The 23,288-nt window shown below is 46.3% G+C and overlaps 1 protein-coding gene across 7 annotated transcripts in view; it reads left to right on the forward strand.

Moving 5' to 3' along the window:
• ANKS3 (ankyrin repeat and sterile alpha motif domain containing 3) overlaps positions 1 to 23,288 on the forward strand; it is a 33,560-nt gene that overhangs the window by 7,098 nt on the left and 3,174 nt on the right. For 6 of the 7 annotated variants that reach the window (XM_042922405.1, XM_042922403.1, XM_042922402.1 and 3 more), the window contains 6 exons: positions 1,188 to 1,269; positions 11,705 to 11,840; positions 17,447 to 17,605; positions 19,911 to 20,048; positions 20,598 to 20,707; positions 20,990 to 21,166. In XM_042922405.1, the coding sequence (XP_042778339.1) occupies positions 1,188 to 1,269; positions 11,705 to 11,840; positions 17,447 to 17,605; positions 19,911 to 20,048; positions 20,598 to 20,707; positions 20,990 to 21,166 (802 nt within the window). The remainder of the gene's footprint in view (positions 1 to 1,187; positions 1,270 to 11,704; positions 11,841 to 17,446; positions 17,606 to 19,910; positions 20,049 to 20,597; positions 20,708 to 20,989; positions 21,167 to 23,288) is intronic. The other variant, XM_042922408.1, reaches the window with a different exon arrangement.

Consider the following 23,288-nt stretch of genomic DNA (forward strand, 5'->3'; position numbering starts at 1 on the left):
GGAAGGGGTGTTGTCGTCCAAAGCATGTCACAGCGATAATCCCCTTTCAGCACAACAAGTACCAGCCCCGCATCCACCTGACCCTGTGCACGCCCCTGGCTGAAGCCATCTCTTATAAGATACACACCACCGTTTCATATGCCACTGAGGAAGAAGCGCCACTGATTGAAATGCCACTTGCCTGTTGATTTTAAGATAAATTCTGGCTTCAGAGATGTTAAAATGCAAAAATGGTGTATCTTACAACGGATGAAACCCAGGATTTAGCTTGGTTCCTGTCTTCTAGACCAGTCTGAAGGGAAGTGAGGGTCAGAGGGCAGCTGTAGGCAGTGCTGAGCAAATTGTAAGCAAACCCCAAAATAAGCATCAGATACTAGGCAAACTAAGGACAAGGTAGATGGTTGGTCCTGGAGCTTTTGGGAGGGTTTCTGGAAGATGTTGAGCTCAAGGCATAGGATCTGGATAGGTGGAAGGGAGACGCTGGCTTTCGGTGTGCAGTGAAGGGCAACAGTTGCTTTCGGCTTGTAATTAAAATGGAAATTTAAGAGGTGGCAAGTGGAAGCAGCTTAGGAGTGATTATCAGGGGCACCTGGGTGGCTCATTCAGTTAAGCGTCCTACTCTTGGTGTTGGCTTAGGTCATGATCTCACGGTCATGAGATTGAGACCCATGTTGGCCTCTGTGCTGACAACATCGAGCTTGCTTGGGATTCTCTCCCTCCCTGTCTCTCTGCCCCTCTCCTGCTCTCTGTCTCCCCCCTTTTTTTTTTTTTTTAATTAAATTTATTTATTTACTTTGAGAGCGTGAGTGGCAGAGGGGCAGAGAGAGAGGGAGACAGAGAATGCCAAGCAGGATTGAACTCACAAAACCATAAAATCATGACCTGAACTGAAACTAAGAGTTGGACGCTTAACCGACTGAGCCACCCGAGTGCCCCCTCTTTCTCTGTCTCTGTCTCTCTCTCTCTCAAATAAATAAACTTAAAAAACGGGTAGAACCAGAAGAATTTATGAGGCTGATGTGTTAATGTGAACTTTTTCACATCTCTCTGTTGGTTCTGGGGAGAGGGAGACCTCTGTGCTTAGGGAAGGGTGACTTTGCACCGGCTTGGTCTTGTCTGCAGCAGGGAAGCTTCTGCGTGGCAAACTTCTCTCCAATAATTGTCTGACCATGGCCTCTGTCTTGTAGGGAACCAGTATATGGATTTACTCCTTTGATGGAAGCAGCTGCCTCTGGCCATGAAATAATTGTGCAGTATTTTCTCAATCATGTAAGTGACCCTGATTGTTAGCTTACACTTTAGTCACAGCAGGTGAGGAATCCTCTCCTTGAAGTATGAGCCATCAGAGTTTTCTGCTGCACAGAAGTAGCCGCTTTCTATTTATTGAGCACGTTTTCATCGTATCTGTGGATGCCAAGTGTTGTGTGGCACTCAGGTACAGTGGTGAGTAAAAATAGACACCTGTTCCTGTAATGCCATCATTTCAAAACTGTGAAAAATATGTTTTAGAAAGTAAATAATTTATCCCATTACTTAAAAACATTAGAGTAAGAATGCTAAGATCTTCGTCCCTTTTCAGCCACCCCCTGCTTCTCCCCAAGGTGCCCACTTGGTTTCAGGCAGCCCCAGACTCTTCTGCTTAGGAAGGTGTACCTGTAGACAAGTATAAACACAGTGCTTTCCATTTTGAGCAGAGTGGGATTCTACTGTGTATTTACTCTGCAGCTTTTAGAAGATCACTTAATATGCAATAGACCTTTTTTTCCTTCTACAGTATATATGGGTGTAATTAATCAGTTCCATAGTAGTTGAGATTTAGGTTTCTTACATTTTACAGTTATAAACAGTGCTCTAGAGACCCTCTCTGTACAGGGAACTTTGGCTTGCGTGCAGGTATTTCTGTATATTGTATTTCTGTAGGAGGGGTTGCTGGCATTCACATGTTAATTTTTTTAATGTTTTTTTTTTTTTTTTTTTATCAATTTTTGAGAGAGTGAAAGTCGGGGAGAGGTAGAGAGAGAGGGGGACAGAGGATCTGAAGCAGGCTCCACGCTGACAGCAGCAAGCCCGATGTGGGACTTGAATCCACAAACCGTGAGATCATGATCTGATCCAAAGTCGGACACTCAATGGACTGAGCCACCCATGCCGCCCCAACTCACATGTTGAATTGTAAATCAAAACTACTGGGACGTCTGTAACATAAAAAGACAGACAGTAATAATTGGGTGAGGATGTGGACAGTTGGAAGCCTCACACACTGCTGACAGGAATGTAAAATGATGCAGCCTATTGGGAAAACCGTCCGGCAGGTTCTCAAACAGTTAAACATAAAGCCACTCTCCTCCGTATCTACCCCCAGGGAATTGAAAACAGGTCCACACAAACACTTAACACACAATGTCCATAGCAGTGTTTTTTCGCTGTAACCAAAAGGTGGAAATCCACATGTCCATCAACCGATAAATGGATAAGTAAAATGTGGTCTTTCCACACAATGGAATGTTATTGAGCCATAAAAAGGAGTAAAGTTCTGACACCTATTACAACATGGACCTTGAAAATACTACTGAGTGATAAGAGCCAGGCACAAAGGACCACATATTGTATGATTCTTTATATTTGAAATGTCCTGAATGAGCAAATCTGTAGAGATAGAAAGTAGATTAATGATGGCCTAGGGCCAGCAGCAGCGGGTGGGAAGGGATGATGAGAGATGGGAGTATTGGAGAGAGGGTAGTATTTAAGGGGTACAGGATCTCTTTTCAGGGTGAGGGAAATGTTCTGAAATTGATTGTGGTGATGGCTGCGTTCCTCTGAATTATACATTGTAGGTGGGTGAATTGCATGGTACGTGAATTATATCTTAATAAAGTTGTTAAAAAAGTTCAGGAGAAATAGAAGTCCTAACAAATTCCCACTGAAGGGTGGTCTCTTGCCTCCCCACCAGTATTATGTGAAGGTGCCCATTTTCTCACGTCTTCACCAGCTCAGGAACTTAGTCGTGTTAAGTTTCCGCCAATGTGGTGACAGAAATGTGGTATCTTGTTTGGGTTTGTACTTATTAGTGAAGTTGAGCATTTAAAGATACATTTATTGGCCAATTTGTATTTTTTTTATGAGTTTTTTCTATTTTGGGGCCCACTTTATTGGATAGTTTGTGTTTTACTTACTCATTGGTAGAAACTTGAACATAATACAATGTTAATAGGCTGTTTTTCTTTGAAAAAGAATTTGGGGATAGTACACTTACATGAGACGGGGGTACAGGGAGCTGCCTGCCCCCTTTGCTGCAACCTGCTTCTCAGCTTGATTTTTTTTTTTTTTTTTTTAACTGTCTGTTGGGGAGATTGTACTGTATTAGTGTATGTTAAGCTCTCTTCTCTCTCTCTTTTCATGGCGGCACAGCACTCCCTTGTAGGGATGGATCAGAGATTTGACAGTGGTCTGTGGATGAAATTAGGTCGTTGTCAGCCATTTGGTGTCACACACAGTGCCGTGGAGACTTTCTGCACATACATCTCTGCACACGTGTGTGACCACATCTGTCTGGTTGAGTACTGAAGGTGGAATTTTGCGTGGAGTGTAAGTACAGTCTTAACATAGGTGTTGCTCACTTGCCATCTGAAGAACAAACTGTACAAGCTTCCATTCTCTCCACAGTAGCAAGAATTATGAACCTTAAATTTTGATTACTTATTTTTGAGAGAGAGAGACAGACAGACAGGATGCAAGTGGGGGTGGAGCGGAGAGAGAGAGACACACACAGAATCTGAAGCAGGCTCCAGGCTCCGCGCTGACAGCACGGAGCCGGACACAGGGCTTGAACCCATGAACCGTGAGATCATGACCTGAGCTGAAGTCGGATGCTTAGCCAACTGAGCCACCCAGGATCCCCTCTTTCCTTTTTTTTTTTTTTAATGTTTATTTATTTTGAGAGAGAGTGCATATGAGTGGGGGTGGGGCAGAGAACCCTAAGCAGGCTCCATGCTCAGCACAGAGCCCGCCGCAGAGTTTGATCCCACAATTGTGAGATCAAGACCTGAGCTGAAATGAAGAGTCGTATGCTTAACTGACTGAGCCACCCAGGCCCCCCCCTTGAAGTACTGTCAACATACAGAAAAGTACAGAAGATAAATCTAATACCACCCACATGATCCCAGGGTGACCTCTCTGCAGATGTTGCTCTGTACCTTTCCTGTCCCTGAGTTTATACTTTCATCACGCACTGTGTGACCTCAAGGAATGCACAGGTTGTTTTATATATTTTATTTTATTTTTTATTTTTTTTATTTTTTATTTTTTAACGTTTGTTTATTTATTTTTGAGACAGAGAGAGACAGAGCATGAACAGGGGAGGGTCAGAGAGAGAAGGAGACACAGAATCTGAAACAGGCTCCAGGCTCTGAGCTGTCAGCACAGAGGCCGACGCGGGGCTTGAACTCACGAACCGCGAGATCATGACCTGAGCCGAAGTCGGACACTTGACCTACTGAGCCACCCAGGCGCCCCTGTTTTATGTATTTTAAAGATACATGTAAATAACATGTCAGACTGTTACATGTCATTCAACAGAGTTCTGGTACTTGGAGATACAGTTCATTCATTTTGACAGCTCTGTGTATGTTGAACGTAAGAGTATTTTACATTTTATTCATTCCTTAGTGGACATTTAAGTTGTTTCCACTTTGCTATTGTTGACAGGGCTGTGGTTCTCGTTTTTTACTTGTCCTCTTGAGCATGTGTGGAGGGATTTTAAAGAAATCAGAATATATTCTTCAAGTATAATTTTTTTGTGTGTAGGGTGGGTGAATCTTTACCAGACAGTGTTAACTGACTTTCCTGATTTATGTTCTGATCGTTGTAGCTCTCATCCCCTATGCCCTCAATAACACTTGGTACACTGTCAGATGAGCTGTCTCCTGTTTTTGCCTTTCTCTGATTTCTGGTGAGGTTGAGCATTGTTTCACATATCTATCAGCCATTTGGGCTTTCTTTTTGCAAATAATTGTTCTCTGAAGGTAATTGCACTCTTAAGACCTAGCATAAGGTGAAGAATAGATGAGTATGAGCTCAGACCTGTAAAAAGCATAACCTCTGCTTCTGAGTTGAGAGTTTGATTTCAAGTAAGGTAGAACTGGAAGTCATGAGACATTCACATAGTTTTTTAAGTGGAAAACACATTGGAAAGTCAGAGACTTTAGGTGATTTGTCTACCATGCAGATTATGCCCCTCACTTGGTACCTTTATTCCCCAGCTGGGTGTGAGATTGTCTGTTGTAGGCAACTTGTTTTGAGGGGCAACAAATTGAATTGGATTTCTTTTGAAAATTTTTTGAAATTTTGAAATAATTTCAGACTTAAATGTCAAAAGAATGCAAAAAATTTCTGTGCCTTCATTAGATTCCCCAAATATTAACATTTCATCTCGTTTTCTTTATTTAGTCTCTCTTTATATACATATTATCTTTTTAGAACCATTTGAAAGTAAGTTGCTGACATAATGCCCTTTTTCCCCCTCAGTACTTTAGTATGTATTTCCTAAAAAACAGTTTTGTCTTTCATAATCACATACAGCAATCAAACTCTGGAAATCAACTCTGAGTTCTCCCTCTAGAGCACTAATCGGGAGTAGAAGGTGTTGGTCGATTCAGCATGATTGCTTTCTGGCTGATGGTGGTGGGCACTGCTGGGAGCCTGTGGCTGATGGCCAGGTTGTTCCTCTGCTGGCGAGGCCGTGTGGCTAGGCCTGCATAGATGCTCCTTTGCTCCTCATTCCCTGTAGATTGCCTCCTGCTCAGTCATGGTTAGATCTCAGGGAGCCAGAGGGGCGGGCCCTCCAGAGCCAGTCCCCGGGCCTGGAGACAGAGAACTGCATGAGGCTGGACACTCTGTGCTCTGCAAGGACAGGAGAGGGCTGTAGCTGCCTCCCTTGTACCCCATTCCCCTTCCTTCTGGGAGGGCCGGGCCCTCACAGCTCCACCAGTCATGTCCTTCTCTAGTAATATGTTACGTACATTATAAAAGAGGAAGAAAAACCAAAACATTGTAAAGGATGGATAAAAATATCATATTTTCTTCTCTCATCTCAGGGACCTTGTCCTGAGTTCTATTTTCTTCCTCATTTAGTCACTAAGGAATAGCATTACTGCTTTTTTCCCTTTCCTGTAGTCTGAGGTTGAAGTCTTCCAAGCTTAAAAACAGATGATAGTTGAAATCCTGCAGTAAAGATGGTGTCGTTTGTTTTGGTTGAAACGTTAGGGTTCTTTCTATCAAATTGAAACTAGAAATTCTCCCTCTTTCCCTCCCCCAGTTTTACTGAGCTAGAACTGACAAACATCCCTGTTGTAAGTGTAGGGTGTGCAGTGTTGTGATTTCACTTCCATGGATTGTCAAGTGATGACCACGTATTCGGCGAGCGTCCACATCTTACGTAGACACAGACACAGATTGTTTCCTTGTGACGAGAACTCCGGATTTACTCTCCACAACTTCGATATATGTCATATGGCAATGTTCACTGCAGTCATCGTAAACTGCTTATAACTGGAAATTTGTGCCTTTTGACTACCTTCGTTCCATTTCCCCTTCTAGACCCGTCTAGAAATGATCTTTGAAGGCTGAAGGTTTCATAGCTGATTTCTAACTAGAGCTCTTGAAAGTGGGGGATTATAGAAAGTAAAACTCAGTTAAGGTCTTGTAAAAATGCAGTTTTGTCCTACTAGGGGACCTGTGATAATCACCTTTTATACTAGGCTCAACCAAGCTTGTCAGTTGATCATGGGTTTTCAAAATAAGGCAGAAGAGTACATAAATGAATGTTTATTGTACAGTGGTATATACCTGCTATAAAAGAATTAGAAAGTACAGTGAAGCAAAAAGAAATCCAAAACTATTCCTAATCTCATCACCCAGATATCACACATGTTAATAACTCATTGAGTATCCTGATTTTTTTTTTGTAAGTTTATTTATTTATTTTGAAAGAGAGAATCCCAGGCAGGCTCTGCACTGTCAGCACAGAACTGATACGGGGCTCGAACTCATGAAAACTCTGAGATCATGACCTAAGCTCAAGTTTGGACATGTAACTGACTGAGCCTCCTGGGTGCTCCCTCCTGTTTTTTTTTTAAATAAATATTTTAAGTTAAAGTGGAGTCCTGTTATACAAAACGTTTTGTAATATGCTTTTTTTTTTTCTCTTCACGATGTCTTGGGCACCCCGTCCATATTAATACGTATATACTTGGACCTGTCATATAAATGGGGGACTGGTGTTCCACTTTACAGATCTCACTTAGTTCACTGATTTCTCATTTTAGGGTCTTCATGGTTTTGACCATGCTAAATGCTGATGGGAACATCCCAAATGTTAGTGTATGTCCTTAATTATTTCCTGAGGCCAAATTCCTGGAAGTGGAATTGCTGGGTCAGAGGTGTGTACACGTTTAATGTTTGCTGGTTTATCCTCCAGAGCACTGAGCCTCATTGGTTCCGCCCTCAGACACCAGACTGCTGGGTTGAAGCTTTTAAAATGGAAAGCTCGTTTTTTTATACTTTTAAAGTAAACGTGCTCATGAGTAGTGAACTTAGAAACGAAGGAAGATTAGGAAGATGGAAGATTATTTTTGAGAGAGAGAGAGGGACAGAGCATGAGCAGGGGAGGGGCAGAGAGAGAGGGAGACACAGAATCCGAAGCAGGCTCCAGGCTCTGAGCTGGCAGCACAGAGCCTGACATGGGGCTTGAACCCATGAACCATGAGATCATGACCTGAGTGGAAATCAAGAGTTGGGCACTTAACTGGCTGAGCCCCCCAGGCACCCCTAATCATGTTCCTTTTTGCTTAATCTTTTATTTTTAAAATATTTTTTCCACTCTTCTTGAGATAAAATTGACATACAGCATTATGTAAGTTTAAGGTGTGCTACATAATGATTTGAATTTTGTGTATATTGTGTGTAATACCACAGTAAGTTAACATCCATCACCTCTCATAGTTACAAACTTTTTCCTTGTTAAATAGCTTTTGTTTGTTTGTTTGTGAGAGAGAGAGAGAGAGAGAGAGAGAGAGAGAGAGAGACTGAACACAAGCAGGGGAGGAGCAGAGAGAATCCCAGGTAGTCCCTGTGTTGTCAGTGCAGAGCTCGACATGGGGCTCGATCTCATGACCCATGAGATCGTGACCTGAGTGGAAATCAAGAGTCGGACACTTAAATGACTGAGCCCCACAGGTGCCCTTAAATAGCTTTTTATCAATGATTTAATAACTTCTTTGTGCCTTTCCATGAACCTGTAAAAGTGCATAAACAAATAAGGTCTGAAAAATATTTTAAAATATAAAACTTGTCTTAAATCCTCAATAATAGCAATATGGTGTGGAAATCCTCCTATAATTTATGAATGTGCAGGGACACCTCATTTTATTGTTTTACTGTATTGAATTTCGCAAATGCTGCATTTTTTTTTCAGATTGAAGGTTTGTGGAGACTCTGCTTCAAGCAAATCTGTTGATGCCATTTTTGTAACAGCATTTGCTCACTTTATGTCTCTGGGTCACATTTTATTTTTAGTTTTTATTTATTTATTTATTTTGAGAGAGAGAGTATACAAGCTGGGGAGGGGCAGAGAGAAGGAGAGACAGAGTCCCAAGCAGGTTCTATGCCACCAGCAGAGAGCCCAGTGTGGGGCTCAAACTCACAAACTGTGAAATCATGACCTGAGCTGAGATCAAGAGTGGGACGCTTAACCAACTGCACCACCCAGGTGCCCCTTGGGTCACATTTTAGTAGTTCCCACAGTATTTCACATTTTTTCGTTACTGTCATACTTGTTATGGTTATCTATAGTTAGTGATTATGACTTGCTGGAAAGCCAGTTGATACCTTTTTTTTTAGCAGAAAGTGTTTGTTTGTTTGTTTGTTTGTTTGTTTGTTTGTTTGTTTAAATAAGCTCTATGCTCAACATGGGGGTTGAACTCACAACCCTGAGATCATGCTAAACTGACTGAAGCAAGCAGGTACCCCAATAAAGTTTGTTTTTTTTTTTTAATGTTTTAAATGTTTATTTACTTTTGAGAGAGAGAGACAGACTGCCAGCTGGGAGGTGAGGGGAGGTGGCGAGCAGAGAGAAAGGGAGACACAGATTCTGAAGCAGGCTCCAGGCTCTGAACCGTCAGCACAGAGCCCAATGTGGGGCTCGAACCCACAAACTGCGAGATCATGACCTGAGCTAAAGTAGGACGCTTAACCGACAGCCACCCAGGCGCCCCTCCCAATAAAGTATTTTTTAATTTAGGTATATACATTGTTTTTTCGTTTTGTTTTGTTTTGTTTTGTTTTCAGAGAGAGAGAGAGCACTGGGGGAGGAGCAGAGGGAGCGGGAGAGAGAGAATCTTAAGCAGGCTCCACTCCCAGTGCAGAGCCCAACTTCGGGCTCAGTGTCACAACTGTGAGATCATGACCTGAACCAAGATCAAGAGTCCAGCTCTTAACCAACTGAGCCGCCCAGGTGCCCCCATGTTGTTGTTTTTTAGACATAATGCACACTTAATATACGACCACCGTATAGTGTAAATACAACTTTTATATGCACTGGGAAACCAAAAAATTCACTTGACTTGGTTTGTTGCGATCCTTTCCCACAGCAGTCTGGAACTGCACCTGTGGTGTCTCTGAGGTGTGCCTGTATAATGTATACATTGTCATGATTTTTTTTCTTATTTATTTTGAGAGAGAGCAAGCAGGGAAGGGGCAGAGAGAGAGGGAGAAAGTCAAGAGTCAGACACTCAACTGACGGAGCCACTTAGGTACCCCCATATTTTCATGATGTTAAAAAATCTATGGGGGCACCTGGGTGGCTCAGTCGGTTAAGCGGCCGACTTCGGCTCAGGTCGTGATTTCGCCGTCTGTGAGTTTGAGCCCCGCGTCGGGCTCTGTGCTGACAGATAGCTCAGAGCCTGGAGCCCGTTTCAGATTCTGTGTCTCCCTCTCTCTGACCCTCCCCGTTCATGCTCTGTCTCTCTCTGTCTGAAAAATAAATAAACGTTAAAAAAAAAATAAATAATCTGTGGGGCGCCTGGGTGGCTCAGTTGGTTGGGCCTCCAACTTCGGCTCACGGTCATGATCTCATGGTTGGTGGGTTCGAGCCCTGCACCGGGCTCTGTGCTGACAGCTCAGAGCCTGGACCCTGCTTCGGATTCTGTGTCTCCCTCTCTCTCTGCCCATGCCCCACTTGTGCGCTCAAGCTCATGCTCTCCCTCTCTTTCTCTCTCAAAGAATAAAAAAACATATAAATGAAAATAATATAACCTATAGGCTTAAAAACAGCCAAACAATAAAACTTACAGGAAAATCAATAGAAATTTTAGGAATATGCATTAAAAGACTTCTGTAGGTTTTCTCACACTTCCCCATCCCAGAGTGTTAATAACTCTGAACAGACTTCTACATAAGTGAAATCCTGCTACGTAAACTGGGATACATAGACTTCTGCAGTGTGTTTTTAAATGTTAGCAAAATATCACAAACGTACTTCCACATCAGTAGAGAAACCTGCCTCATTCTTTCTGATCCAGTACTTGATAGTAGTGATATGCCTTAATTCATTTAACCATTCACACATTAATGGGTGTATTTGTTTCCTGTGGCTGCTGTTAACAATTTACTATAAACTTGGGGGGCTTAAAACACAGAAACTTATTTTCTCACAGTTCTGGATGCCAGAAGTCCAGGATCAAGGTGTCAGCAGGGCCACATCCCCTCCAAAGGCTTTGGGGAGGAATGGTTCCTTTTCTCTCTGAACTTCTGGTGGCTCCTGGTGTTTCTTGGCTTGTAGACGCATCATTCAGTCCCTGCCTCTGTCTTCACATGGCTGTGTCCCCAGTGTGTCCTTGTCTTCTTCTCTTCTTCATAAGGACACCTTATATCTTATATGTTGTAAAGACATACTATGGTCCTTTCAAAAACTTGGTTATACCAATTATTTGTAAATACCAGCGTTTATGGCCATAACATAGCTGACTCCTCCCCCATTTACACTGTCTCCAGGTTTCTGTTACTGCAAATATGTTCTACCAGACACCTATGTCATACAAGCTTTCTCTGTTATTTGGGGTAATTTCCTTAGGAGAGAGTCATAGGATTGGAAACATTTGTGCTGAAGACCAGAAGTACATTTTAGGCCTTTGGATAAAAACTCCCAGACTCTCCTTCAGAAGGATGGTGCTGTCATTGTGGTTGTGACTTTTAAAAGTTGCTTCCCTAGTGAAGCTGTTGTCTGCGGTTTTCTCTGTGTGAAGAGAAGTGGAATGAGTCGGGCATGGCCAGATTCAAAGGGTGAAGGTCAGGCTCTGGCCTCATTGCCTGCAGTGCGCCCTTCCCCACCTGGGGCAAGTGCCTGCCTCTCCCTTAAGTACCTGTCTGCCTGGCTTGGAAAGCCCAAGAATGAGGTTGGAGAGCTGCCACGGCTCTCTGGTGGCGAGACTGCTGCCAGCAAGCCCCTCCCCAGCACCCCCCACCTTGTCCTTAAGGAGCCTTCGCCTTTTTCTTACGCAGATGTGGGGCTGTTAAGGGCCCAGGGCAAGACCTTTCCAGGGTGGTGAGAATCCAGTGTACTTTTTGGTTGGAGTCCAGAGTCTGCATCCAGGGAAGTGAGGGTGCTTTACGGGGGAGGTTCCTAGTACTTGTTCTTTCATGAATTTCACAGGGAGTCAGAGTGGACACGAGAGACCACAGTGGAGCCACAGCCCGGATGCTGGCCAAGCAGTATGGACACATGAAGATCGTGGGGTTGATAGACGCTCACTCTCCTACTCTGCCCAAGAACCTCTATCGGAGCCCAGGTATCTGCTTCTGTGCCCTCTGCTGGAGTTCCGCGGGGCAGGAGGGGAGAGGGAGGAAGACCCCCCCCCCCCCACCTCCCTGGCCCCAGCTCCCACCTCTCCTCCAGAGATTTGGCTCTCGCAGCCTTGACAGGAGATCTCTGTTTTCCCTGTGACTCCACTGTACAGTCGAGGTTGAGGCTTGCTGGTCTGATAGGAGAGACGTTAGAATGTAGAGCGGTTCCTGCCAGGCTGAAGGTGTGCACAGGATGCCGGGGTGCCCGGGGAGAGGTGGCACGGCGGCCACACGAAGGGGATTGCTTACAGTTTCTTGACTTTGCTTGTGGTGCTTATTGCCACATGAAATGTTTTAATTTTATGTAGTCAAGTTGAGTCTTGTACTGCCTTTAGATTTGGGGTCACAGAAGGTCTTTGTGCCTTGGTTGTGTATGAATTTGTCCGTTTTCTTCTGGTACTTCCATGGTTTCATTTTTTATATTCAGCTCTCTGATCCATTTATACTTTATTGTCATGCATGGTGTGACGTGTGGTTTTTTTCAGATGGCTTCCCCATTGTCTTGGCTTCATGAAATTATTCAACAGTCCATCTTTGACCTGGTGATCTGAGAAGCTATCTTTGTGCTATATTCTGAATTTCTTTTTGTGTCCAGGTCTGTTTCTGGACCTCTGTTCTGTTCCCCAGGTCTGTCTGTTCATACTGCAGACCTCCGCTGTTGTAAATATGCAGAGGCTTTTTGCCTCTCGTCCGGCCAGTCCCCCCTGCAGCCTTTCCTTTTCAGTATTCCATAGCTCTTGCTGTTTTGTGTGTGTGAACTTGAACACCAGCTTGTCTAGCTGCTTAAAAAGAGCATGTTATTGAGATTGTGGCAAATTTATAAATGAACTACCTTTCATGCTGTTGAGTCGGACTCTCTAGACAAGGGACATCTTTTGTGTCTATTGGAGGGTTTAAAATCTTTCCTCATAGACATTTTGCATAGAACTTTTTATTCCCAAGTGTCTGATTTTCTTTGTTGCTGCTTTGGGTTGGGTTTCACTGCCATTTTATCCTCTGCTTATTGTCTGTGACTATGAAGGCTGTTGATGTCTGTACACACCAGTTTTATATTCCGCTGAATTCTTTCATTGTTTGAATTTATTGATTCTGTAGGGTCTTCCAGGTATGCTACCATATAATCTGTACATAGAGATAGATTTACTACTTCTTTCTGATTTTTGTACATCTGGTTTCTTTCATTCATTTACATTGGCTCCTACTTTCGGTTAGGTGTCGAACAGAGTGGGGATAGTGGGCATTCACCAGGTCCTGACCTTAGCAGAAATGCCACCTTAGGTAAGACGCTGATTTTAAGAGTAAGGTGTGCATATATTTTATCATGTTGAGAAAGAGTTTGTCATTTTCTATATTCCTGAGTGTTGTTTACAGCCATCAGTGTTGAATTTTGTCAAAGGCTTTTTTAGCGTCTGTGGAGATGATTATTAATTTTCTCCTTAAATCTACTAATAGAGTATATTAATAAATTTCCCAATAACGAACCAACTTTACTTGCTGTGTAGAAATCCCATGTGGTATATTATTTTCTGAATGCAATATTGGATTCTGTTTGCTAGTATTTTATTTAGTGTTTCTGTATGGCTGTTCATTTATAAATGGTATTGGTCTGTGATTCTCTGTTTTGTCTTTATCAGGTGTAGGTATCAGTATTGTACTTCATACAAAGAATTTGAAAGTTTTCCTTTTTGTGCTCTGGGACAGTTTATGCAGTATTGGTACCTTGTGGTGGTGGGTTTGTTTTTTTTTTTTTTTTTGAGTTTTTAAAATTTTATTTTATCTTATTTTTTGATAAAGAATTTATTTACTTTTTTTTTCCCTTTCATTGACATCCAAATTAGTTAGCATATAGTGCAACAATGATTTCAGGAGTAGATTCCTTAGTGCCCCTTACCCATTTAGCCCATCCCCCCTCGCACAACCCCTCCTGTAACCCTCAGTTTGTTCTCCATATTTATGAGTCTCTTCTGTTTTGTTCCCCTCCCTGTATTATATTATTTTTGTTTCCCTTCCCTTATGTTCATCTGGTTTGTCTCTTAAAGTCCTCATATGAGTGAAGTCATACGATTTTTGTCTTTTTCTAATTTTACTTAGCATAATACCCTCCAGTTCCATCCATGTTGCTGCAAATGGCAAGATTTCATTCTTTTTGATTGCCAAGTAATACTCCATCATAATATATATACCCCATCTTCTTTATCCATTCATCCATCGATGGACGTTTGGGTTCTTTCCATACTTCGGCTATTGTTGATAGTGCTGCTATAAACATTGGGGTGCATGTGTCCCTTCGAAACAGCACACCTATATCCCTTGGATAAATGCCTAGTAGTGCCATTGCTGGGTCGTAGGGTAGTTCTATTTTTTTTTTTTTGAGGAACCTCCATACTGTTTTCCAGAGTGGCTGCACCAGCTTGCATTCCCTCCAACAATGCAAAAGAGATCCTCTTTCTCAGCATCCTCGCCAACATCTGTTGTTGCCTGAGTTGTTAACATTAGCCATTCTGACAGATGTAAGGTGGTATCTCATTGTGGTTTTGATATGTATTTCCCTGATGATGAGTGATGTTGAGCATTTTTTCATGTGTCAGTTGGCCATCACGATGTCTTCATTGGAAAAGTGTCTATTCATGTCTTTTGCCCATTTCTTCACTGGATTGTTTGTTTTTTGGGTGTTGAGTTTGATAACTTCTTTATAGATTTTGGATGCTAACCCTTTATCTGATATGTCATTTGCAAATATCTTCTCCCATTCTGTCGGTTGCCTTTTAGTTTTGCTGATTGTTTCCTTCACTGGGCAGAAGCTTTTTATTTTGATGAGGTCCCAGTAGTTCATTTTTGTTAAACTTTATTTTTGAGAGAGAGTGTGAGCAGGGGAGGGACAGACAGAGGGGGAAAGAGGATCTGAAGTGGGCTCTGCCCTGACAGCAGAGAGCTGGATATATGGGGCCCAAACTCACAAACCGCGAGGTCATCACCTCAGCTGAAGCTGGAAGCTCAACCAGCTGAGCCACCCAGGCGTCTTGGTAGCCTGTGGTTTGGGAAGGTTTGGAAGGATTCTCCTGTGAAACCATCTGGGCCTGGTCTCTCTTTGTGAGGTGGCTCCTGCTAAGTTTTTGTTTCTTCTGCAGAAATTGATCTGCTTAAGCTTTCTCATTTCACAGGGCCAAGTTTGGTAAACTGTACTTTCCTAGGAAATCCTTTCATTTCAGGATTTCAAGCTTACTTAGGTCTGCCAAGTTGTTTTTGTCTGCATCCTTCTAAAAAGTTCCATTGGTTATTTTCCCCTGTCATTTTCCCATCTTGCCTGTCTTCTGTCTCAGTCCTGTCTTACATTTTTGATCTCATTCATTCTTTGGTGATTTTCTTCCTGAAGTACTTCTTTTCCATCCAAATCTCTTCTTCCTTGGGCACCTAGTAACTGAGTCTTCATTTTAATTTTTTGACCTTTGGTGTTTGGATGTTTGTTTTTTTTAAGATTTTATTTTTAAGTAATCTCTGTGCCCAACGTGGGGCTCAAACTCACAACTCTGAGATCGAGTGTTACATGCTCTACCACCTCAGGCCAGCCAGGTGCCCCACTGACCTTAGTTTTCCACTTACTTCCTGGATTCCGTTTTCCTTTCTCACAGTTGTGTGCACATGCCTGTGTCTTTTTGGTCTCAGTTTTGGATTTCTAAGTCAGGGTGCTTTTTCCTATCCTCTGATGCTTGTTTAAGGATGTATCCGCCTCTGGGGCACCTGGGTGGCTCAGTCTATAGAGCATCCAACTCTTGATCCCAGGGTTGCCCCGTGTTGTGTGGAGAGCCTACTTAAACAAATTATCCACTCAGAGCGTCACAGAAAGTGTTAGAGTTTTCTTACCTCCTCCTTTATGACGGTGGTTTGGGGAACTAGCGTCTTCAGTCGCTGGTGTCCAGCCTGTCTCTGCCTCCTCCCTGGAGTAGTTGTGCTCATGGATCGCTGGAGCACTTCACCCACAGGGCTTGGTGGTCCGGCTGCAGTGAGGGCCCTGCTTCGGGACTCCCTCCTCCCCAGTGTCTCGAGAGGAGTCCTTACTGGATGGGTTTGGTTTGTTTCTTGTGGGTTTTCTTGGGACGGGGATGTAGTTAGGCCAAGCCTGTGTGTCCTTGATATGTTTTTGTCTTGTCAGATCCTGAACTTCACCTGCTCGCTTTTTCTGTTCACTGTTCGGTTTCCAAAAGGTGCCTTCCAGGAGTGGGGCCGTTCTGCCCCCTCACGTCCCACGTACATTTTCAAGTTGGTTCTCCAGGGCTGTGCTTCCCCTCTGCCGGGACTCTTCAGTATTCCTGCCACAGAATGGACTTTTTCTGGGGGCAGCGTTGGCACTTCTCTCTCTTGTATGTGGTAATCTTCTAGATCTACTTGCTCCCTGCGGAGACCAGGTCTGCATGAGCAGGAAGTCTCTGCGGGAAGAGAAGTGGGTGTGTCTCCTCTGGGCTGGAGCAAGGAAAAGGGGTCAGCGGTGCTCCCTGCCTTCCTATTCTGTGGCAGCGTGGGGATCGCTTGGCTCTGTCTGTAGTCCTTGGTGATTCGTCAGCTTTCAGAGGAGGTGTTGGGGGCAGGTGCAGATTCACAGAGCCGCCCTTGGCCTTGCTTGTCCCTCCTCTCTCGTCCTTTTATTCCTTCTGACTCCTCCATCTACTGACTGGGTGGGACCATAGTCTCCAGGTGGCATCGAACCCAGAGGGCAGGGAGTGAGCTGAGTCGGGGAGAGAGACGATGGCCCGCCTGGGGTCCCTGGTCACGTTTGGATCCTGAGTCAGTAACTCCCTCGCTTGAAGGCCATCGCTGCCCCGTTCACGCCAGACTGCACTGCTCCCCTCCCACCGCCTGGCTCGGCCTGGCTCCCTTCCTGGCCTCGGATCATTTGTGATGAACTCCAGTTCCCAGGGCGGTTGTGGGGGGCGGGGGGTGGGTGGGGGGTCCTGCAGCGGCTGAGCCCCAGCGTACCAGCCCAAGAGTGAAGTGTTACCAGATGGCAACCTTATGCTGATAAATTCATGAGTTTTGCCTTGCAGGTGTGATGAGATCTGGAAAACTGGAGAGCTGTAAGATGGCTGTGAGCGCACCGAGCCCTCGAGCTCTGACGGGCGGTGATGCGCGGTGCTTCCCCACACCTGGCACACACGGCTGCCGTGTGCCACTTGCTTCCCCAAAGTGCAGGTTGAGAATATACAGTCGTGAAGTTGTGATTTTGCCGTAGGTCTGTGAAGAGACGCTTGTTAAGAAATTCTGGAAACCTGGACAAAAAGGAATAAGAACTAAGACTCCCTCATCGTGACAAACTTGTTCAGTTCAGACTCTTGCTTTAGCAAGCTTGCTTTCTGCCCAGATGTCCCCGTGGCCCATCTGAGCAGTGGACTGGCCCATTGTGGTATTTCTTTCAAGGGACATCGTGGGAAACACACTTTTTTTTCTTCTTAATTTGTGAAGATCAATAACGATGATTTTCTTCCAGTGTGTACCATGAGGATTCGTCAGTTAGTCCATCACTGAACAAAATGTCTTAATTCTGGTGTTTGACCCACAGAAAAATTTGAAGATCTAAGCTCTTCGGATGAATCCTGCCCTGTTCCCCAGAGACAGAGGCCCTGTCGGAAGAAGGGCCTCAGCATCCATGAGGGGCCGCGAGCCTTGGCCAGGATCACAGCCATCGGCCTCGGAGGCAAGATGCAGCAGCCGTGCTGTGGTGAGCGCTCCCACTTCCTGATGGCTCTGTGGCCGTGCCTCCTGAGAGGCCGGCCTGACCGCAAGGGACCGTTCTCAGCCTTCTGAGATGTGGGCCACCGGCGGGCGCTGCAGCGCCAGGACTCAAGATTGATTACAGTGATAGAAAGACTAACCTCTAGCTAGTTTCTGGGTTTTGGTTCGTCCTTTGATTTTCCTTTCCACTGGTTACAATCACAAATAGAACTTTCTCTTTAGCGGTGGAAATATAGCAGAGCTGGGATTTCATTCATCACGTGGTGGGACAGCTAGTACCAGGAAGATGTTCAGGTCCAGTCTCTGCCCCATCGCCAGCCAGAGCTGGACCGGCTCTTGCTCTCTTTTCTCAGAGTGCTGGATTTGAGAATTGTCGGATGGTGCACCTGGTGGGCTAGAACCCGAGCCCTGAGTTTATTCACGAATTGTCAGCTCCTCAGGTTGAGCTCAGTGCTCTCGAGGAGTGCAGGGGGTGCTCGTGCTCTTGTTCTGGCCCCAGTGATCAGACTCCGTGTAAGTGAGATCTTCTAGTTACATCTTCCTTTTTTTAAAGTTCGTTTTATTTATTTTGAGAGAGAGAGAGAGCACACGCGAGCAGGGGAGGAGCAGAGAGGGGAAGAGAGAGCGAGAATCGCAAGCAGTCTCTGAGTTGTCAGCTGGAGCCTGGCTCAGGGCTCAGTCCCACAAACCGTGAGATCATGACCTGAGCCGGAACAAAGCGTTAGCCGCTTAACCTGCTGAGCCATCCAGGCACCCTGGTGTGTTACATCTTCTTTGGCATCTGTCACCCGCGGTGGCCAGGCCAAGCCTGCTGGTCCATCAGGCTGCGTGGATGGGCTCCTCTCATGAGTGATCACCCCCAGGCTGGGAGACAAACTTTTCCAGTCACAGGAGACCATGTTTCAGTGAAGAGTATACAGTAGCTTGATTCCCTTCTCTGCCCCTTAGAGAGGAGTCTTGGCGCCGGTCTGGGAGCTCCAGCCCCACCTTCTCCTGTTACCCAACGGAGGGGTAGGCTGACTGGGCCACTGGGGAAGCCACCCCCCAGCTGTGGACAGGTTGCTACAGGATGAGAGCATGCCTCCTCTCTCCTAGAGCGGTGCTTTTACAAACACAGAGCTCTGGGGCATTTGGCTGGGCCGTTGTCCTTGAGTGGCAGAGTGTGTGTCTTCTGAGGAGTCCGTTGACCTGAGCCGAAGTCGGACGCTTAACCGACTGAGCCACCCAGGCGCCCCACACTTTGTGCTTTTTAAATTTTCTGTAAGTGCATATTATTCTCTTTACCAGCAGTGGAAAAACACTTCTTTAAAAATGTTTATTTACTTATTTTCTGGAGAGAGAGAGAGAGGGCAGGTGAGGGGCAGAAAGAGAGAATCCCAAGCAGGCTCCAGGCTCAGGGCAGAGTCTGACACAAGGTTCAATCCCAGAACTGCAAGATCACAACCTGAGCTGACATCAGGAGTCGGGAGGTTTACTTGACTGAGCCACCCAGGAGCCCTGAAAAAACACTTCTGAATGATAAATAGCACGTGCTGATCTTCCTTCCTCCCTCCCTTCCCTTTCTTCTTATTGTAAATCTTGATTGCTTCAGAAAGGTGTAAAGAAGGAAATAAGTTACCCATGTCGCCACCAGCCAGTCGCCTCTCTGCAATTAAGTATACTTTCTTTGGGGAAGAGGCAGGGGCAAAGTCGGAATTAAACCCTCTGGTTTGTATTGTCTTTTCTCCCATTTTCTTCCTGGCAGATGCACTCAGAGGTTATGTAACTTGGTGTTACTGCTGTTAATTTTTAGCCCAGGGCCTGCCACCTTCCTGCTCAGCCAGATCTTGCTGGTTGGGGTTGATCGACCCAAGGAGGAGCCCCTGGATGTCTGTGTTGGAAAGTCACAGGAAGTGTGAAGGCTGGTGCCTGTGAGATGACATTTCCCACTAGTGCTGTGGTTTCCCTTTGGCTCAGAAATCTGTAAACACAGCTGTCCGTTTCCTGCTTCGTCCACTTGGGAAAGCAACAGCACGGTGTGGTGGAGCGGGTGCCGGCCCTGACCCACATGCGCTTGTCCGGGGACACACATTGGTCTCCAGACCTTCAGAGTTCGTTTCCCCTCCTGCAGACTGCATGGTTGTGTCCAGGTTACTGCGGTGAGCGAACGGGAGGGAGAAAGGCCAGTTAGGAGTTTTCTTTCAGCTTTTGCCTGGATCCTGGCCATTCCCCCATGCTGCAGGTCCTCTCGGGTGGTTGAGTCTGTCTCTTTTGTGCTCATGTGGGCTTATGGCCCCCCCTCGTGTCCACAGAGCAGGTGCCTCCGCGGGGCTATGTCACCTTCAACAGCAGTGATGAGAACCCCCTGGAGGCGGGCGGCCTCTGCTACAGGGACGTCACCTCCCCAATCAACGACCGGGATGTGGAGAGCAGCAGCAGCAGCAGTCGGGGTACGTGCACCCTCTACACCCACCCCGGCTGAGGGCTCACTTGGAGTTAGGAGCTCCTGTGTGCTGCCCCCCCCCCCCCCCGGGGGCATGGGACTGTGGTGGGTCCAGCTGGTAGAGAACGGTGGGGCGAAGGGTACAGAAGGGCCCTGGCTCTTGTGAGGACCCAGAAGCCGGCAGGGGACAGGTGGGGTGCAGCTTCTGGCCCAGTGTCTCTCCACGCGGCGTCTGGGGGGTCGTCCCAGACAAGGTTAGCTCCTTGACTGGTGAGCCATCAGGGAAACGTCTGCTGTGTTACCTGTCGTTTGTTCAGTAGCCGTTTACTGAGTGCCGAGTGCGCCAAGCGCCGTTCTAGACGCTTGGCTTTATCAGTGAACGAAATGGGCAAACCCCCCGTCGCGTTAGGTGCGAGGGCTTGGGCCAGGCAGCCGCGTGAAACAGAAGACACCAGTGAGCTGTTTCAGGAGCTGGTGAATGCAGTGGACGCTGGGCTCTGGGGAGTTCCCGCGAGTGAGACCTGTGGTCAGGCTCTCCCATCTTCACTGTTTTCAGAGGAGCACGCCTTCTGTGCCAACCTGGGGGTCGCAAGGCGCAGCAGCAGCAGCGAGGGCCTGGCGAGAGCCCCAGGAGTCAGCAGTGAGGCCTCTCTGGAGAGCAACGAGGTGAAGCTTCTCCTTTCTTGATCTCCCGCCTCCCTCCCCTTTGCTGGTGTTGCGGGGGCTGCCTCCTTGGAGAGGGTGAGTCTGGAGACCGGTACTTTGTGCACATCAGACACGCAAAGTCCTGGCTGCCCTCCACGGATCTGGGCCACGCAGACCACGGTGCGGGTCACCAGCGAAGCCTCTCTGGCTGCTGGGGGCGTTTCACAACTGGGATCGTGGGGCAGAGAGTAGAGTGGATGCGGCCCCTTGGTGTTAACTCTGGACACACCCTTCTCACCACAGGATTCGGATCATGCGTGTCAAAGCTCGGTTCGCAAGCAAACTAAAAGTTACATGAAGACCAAGAATCGTTACAGCAACAGTGACGGCCAGTGGCCCGCCAGCACTGGGCCAGCTGGTGCAGCCTGCTCCCCAGGATCTGTTTCCCAGACGGAGAGGTCTCTCTGTTCAGGACCCCAGGTGAGATCGTCTGTGAAACTGGCAGTTACGCAGTTAGAAACGTGGCACGTGTAGTGCTTCACAAGGCCCTTACTGTGCACTGAGGATGGGCTGGGCCCCGTCGAGAGAGAGTGTGGAGATGGTTTCCCCCAGATGATCTGTGAGGCTGCTCAGGCCGAGAGGATTCCTCATGGCCACGAGTGCCAGTGCAGGGTTTCTGTTCCATCCCTTTCCATAGGAGGGATCTGTCTCTCTCCTTGGTTTCTGTACTCTCCTCGGCCTCCCTGAGCCTGGAGAGGAGAAAAAGTGGACCGATCTAGATCTGCTGTCGGGAGTCAGTGAGGAGATGCACGTGAAGCGGAGATGAAGTGGAACTTGATGAAAACTGCCATCTCTGCCTCCCTCGTGGGTTGCTGTGGCTCACCCAGCTTCTTAGGGGTTACTGGTATGGCACAGCCGCCCACCGTCTGTTCATCATGTTCTCTTACTTTCTGGGAGCATAAGCGGTACAAAGATGAAAGAATTCATTTTTTGCCATTTGTTCACGTCACAGCTCTGCTGTTCACTACAAGCTGGTGATCTTGTTGGCTTCTCCTTGTGACGCCTCCCGGGAGCCGTCTCCAGCGCCTGTGTTCCCAGGCCCACCGAGGGGCTACACCTTTCAGTTTCTTAAACGCGTCTTGATGGGAGAGTGGGCGATAGGTTCTTAAGGATGTTTTAGAAAGTAGGTTGAGGAAATTGGCAGAGTGACAACATTTGAAAATTTACTCCTCCATTAAAGGCAACAAAAAACTGGCAGAAGTGGTCAGAGTAGCAAAAACGAATCAACCAAAGGCTTTGAGCAACTTGAACATTTTTATTCATGAGAAGTGGCCGACTGTCCGGAAGAACGGAAAGCTCTGTAGCGCTTTAACCTGCCCTGTTCCCATCCTCACCCCAGTACCAAGGTAGCTGTGACAGCCACCGCAGGGGGCAAAATGAAGCTGGGCTCTTTCAAGGTTTCATTCTCTATTTTGAGAGTGAGCATGCGTGTGAGAGCCAGGGAGGGGCAGAGAGAGAGAAATCTAAGCCTACTCCGCACTGTCAGGGCAGAGCCTGACGCAGGGCTCAAAAACACAAACCTCTCAAACCGTGCAGTGATGACCTGAGCTGAAACCAGGAATTGGATGCCGAACCGACTGAGCCACCAGGCACCCCAAGACAAATAGTTTAGATCAGCTTCTTAAAATATGTTCAGTGAGCTAAAGGGAACCGTATCTACATAGAGAATATTAACAAAATGATAGAAATAAAAACAGAAAATCTGTAGATGAAAAGTAGAATCACCGAAATGAAAGCTCCAAGAGAGGGCTCAAGAGCAGATGGGAGTGCACAGAAGGACCCACAAGCATGATCTAGATCCATTGAGATTATCGTGTCAGAGAAGAGAGGAAAGGATGGACAGAAACCTAGGAGACGCCATCAAGCAGCCAACGTACACATAATGGTGTTCCAGAATGAGGTCGGGAGCATAAAAAAATGTTTCAAAACAGCCAAGCCTTCCCAGATTTGATCAGAAACATGAATCTGCACATCCAAGAAGCTGTGTGAACTCTTAAGTAGGTTAGACTCAGATCTACGCCTAGATCTATCATAATTAGTCCAAAACCAAAAGAATCTTGAAGGGAGTGAGAGAAGGGAGTCTTTATACAAGGAACCCCCATGAGATTAACTGCTAATTTCCCATTAGAAACCATGGGGTCTAGAGGGCATTTGATGACAGGGTCAGATTAATGGAAGAAACAAACCAACCAAGAATGCTATAGCCAAGCAGAAACTGTCCTTCAGGAGTGAAGGAGAAATTAAGAAGGCCGCAGGTAGAAAAAAGACTTAAGAGTTTGTTGCCTGCAGACCTGCCCTATGTGAACACGAACGGTGTCCAGGCTGTAATGAAAGGACACTGGCTGCAGGGACACAGGCAGGTGGGAAGTATCTCTGGACCACCTGCTCTGCCTGAGGCTGCAGAGGAGGGGGCTGCAGTCAGAGGTGACCCACCGCAGAACCTGGGGGGGTCCACAGGGCTGACCCGGCTTAGGTGGATGCGGTGACAGAATCTGCACCAAAGCAGTGTCTTCTCTGGCCCCCGTGTCTTGGTGGCCCACCC

This window comes from Panthera leo, chromosome E3 (assembly GCF_018350215.1).
Source record: "Panthera leo isolate Ple1 chromosome E3, P.leo_Ple1_pat1.1, whole genome shotgun sequence".
Lineage (NCBI taxonomy): Eukaryota > Metazoa > Chordata > Mammalia > Carnivora > Felidae > Panthera > Panthera leo.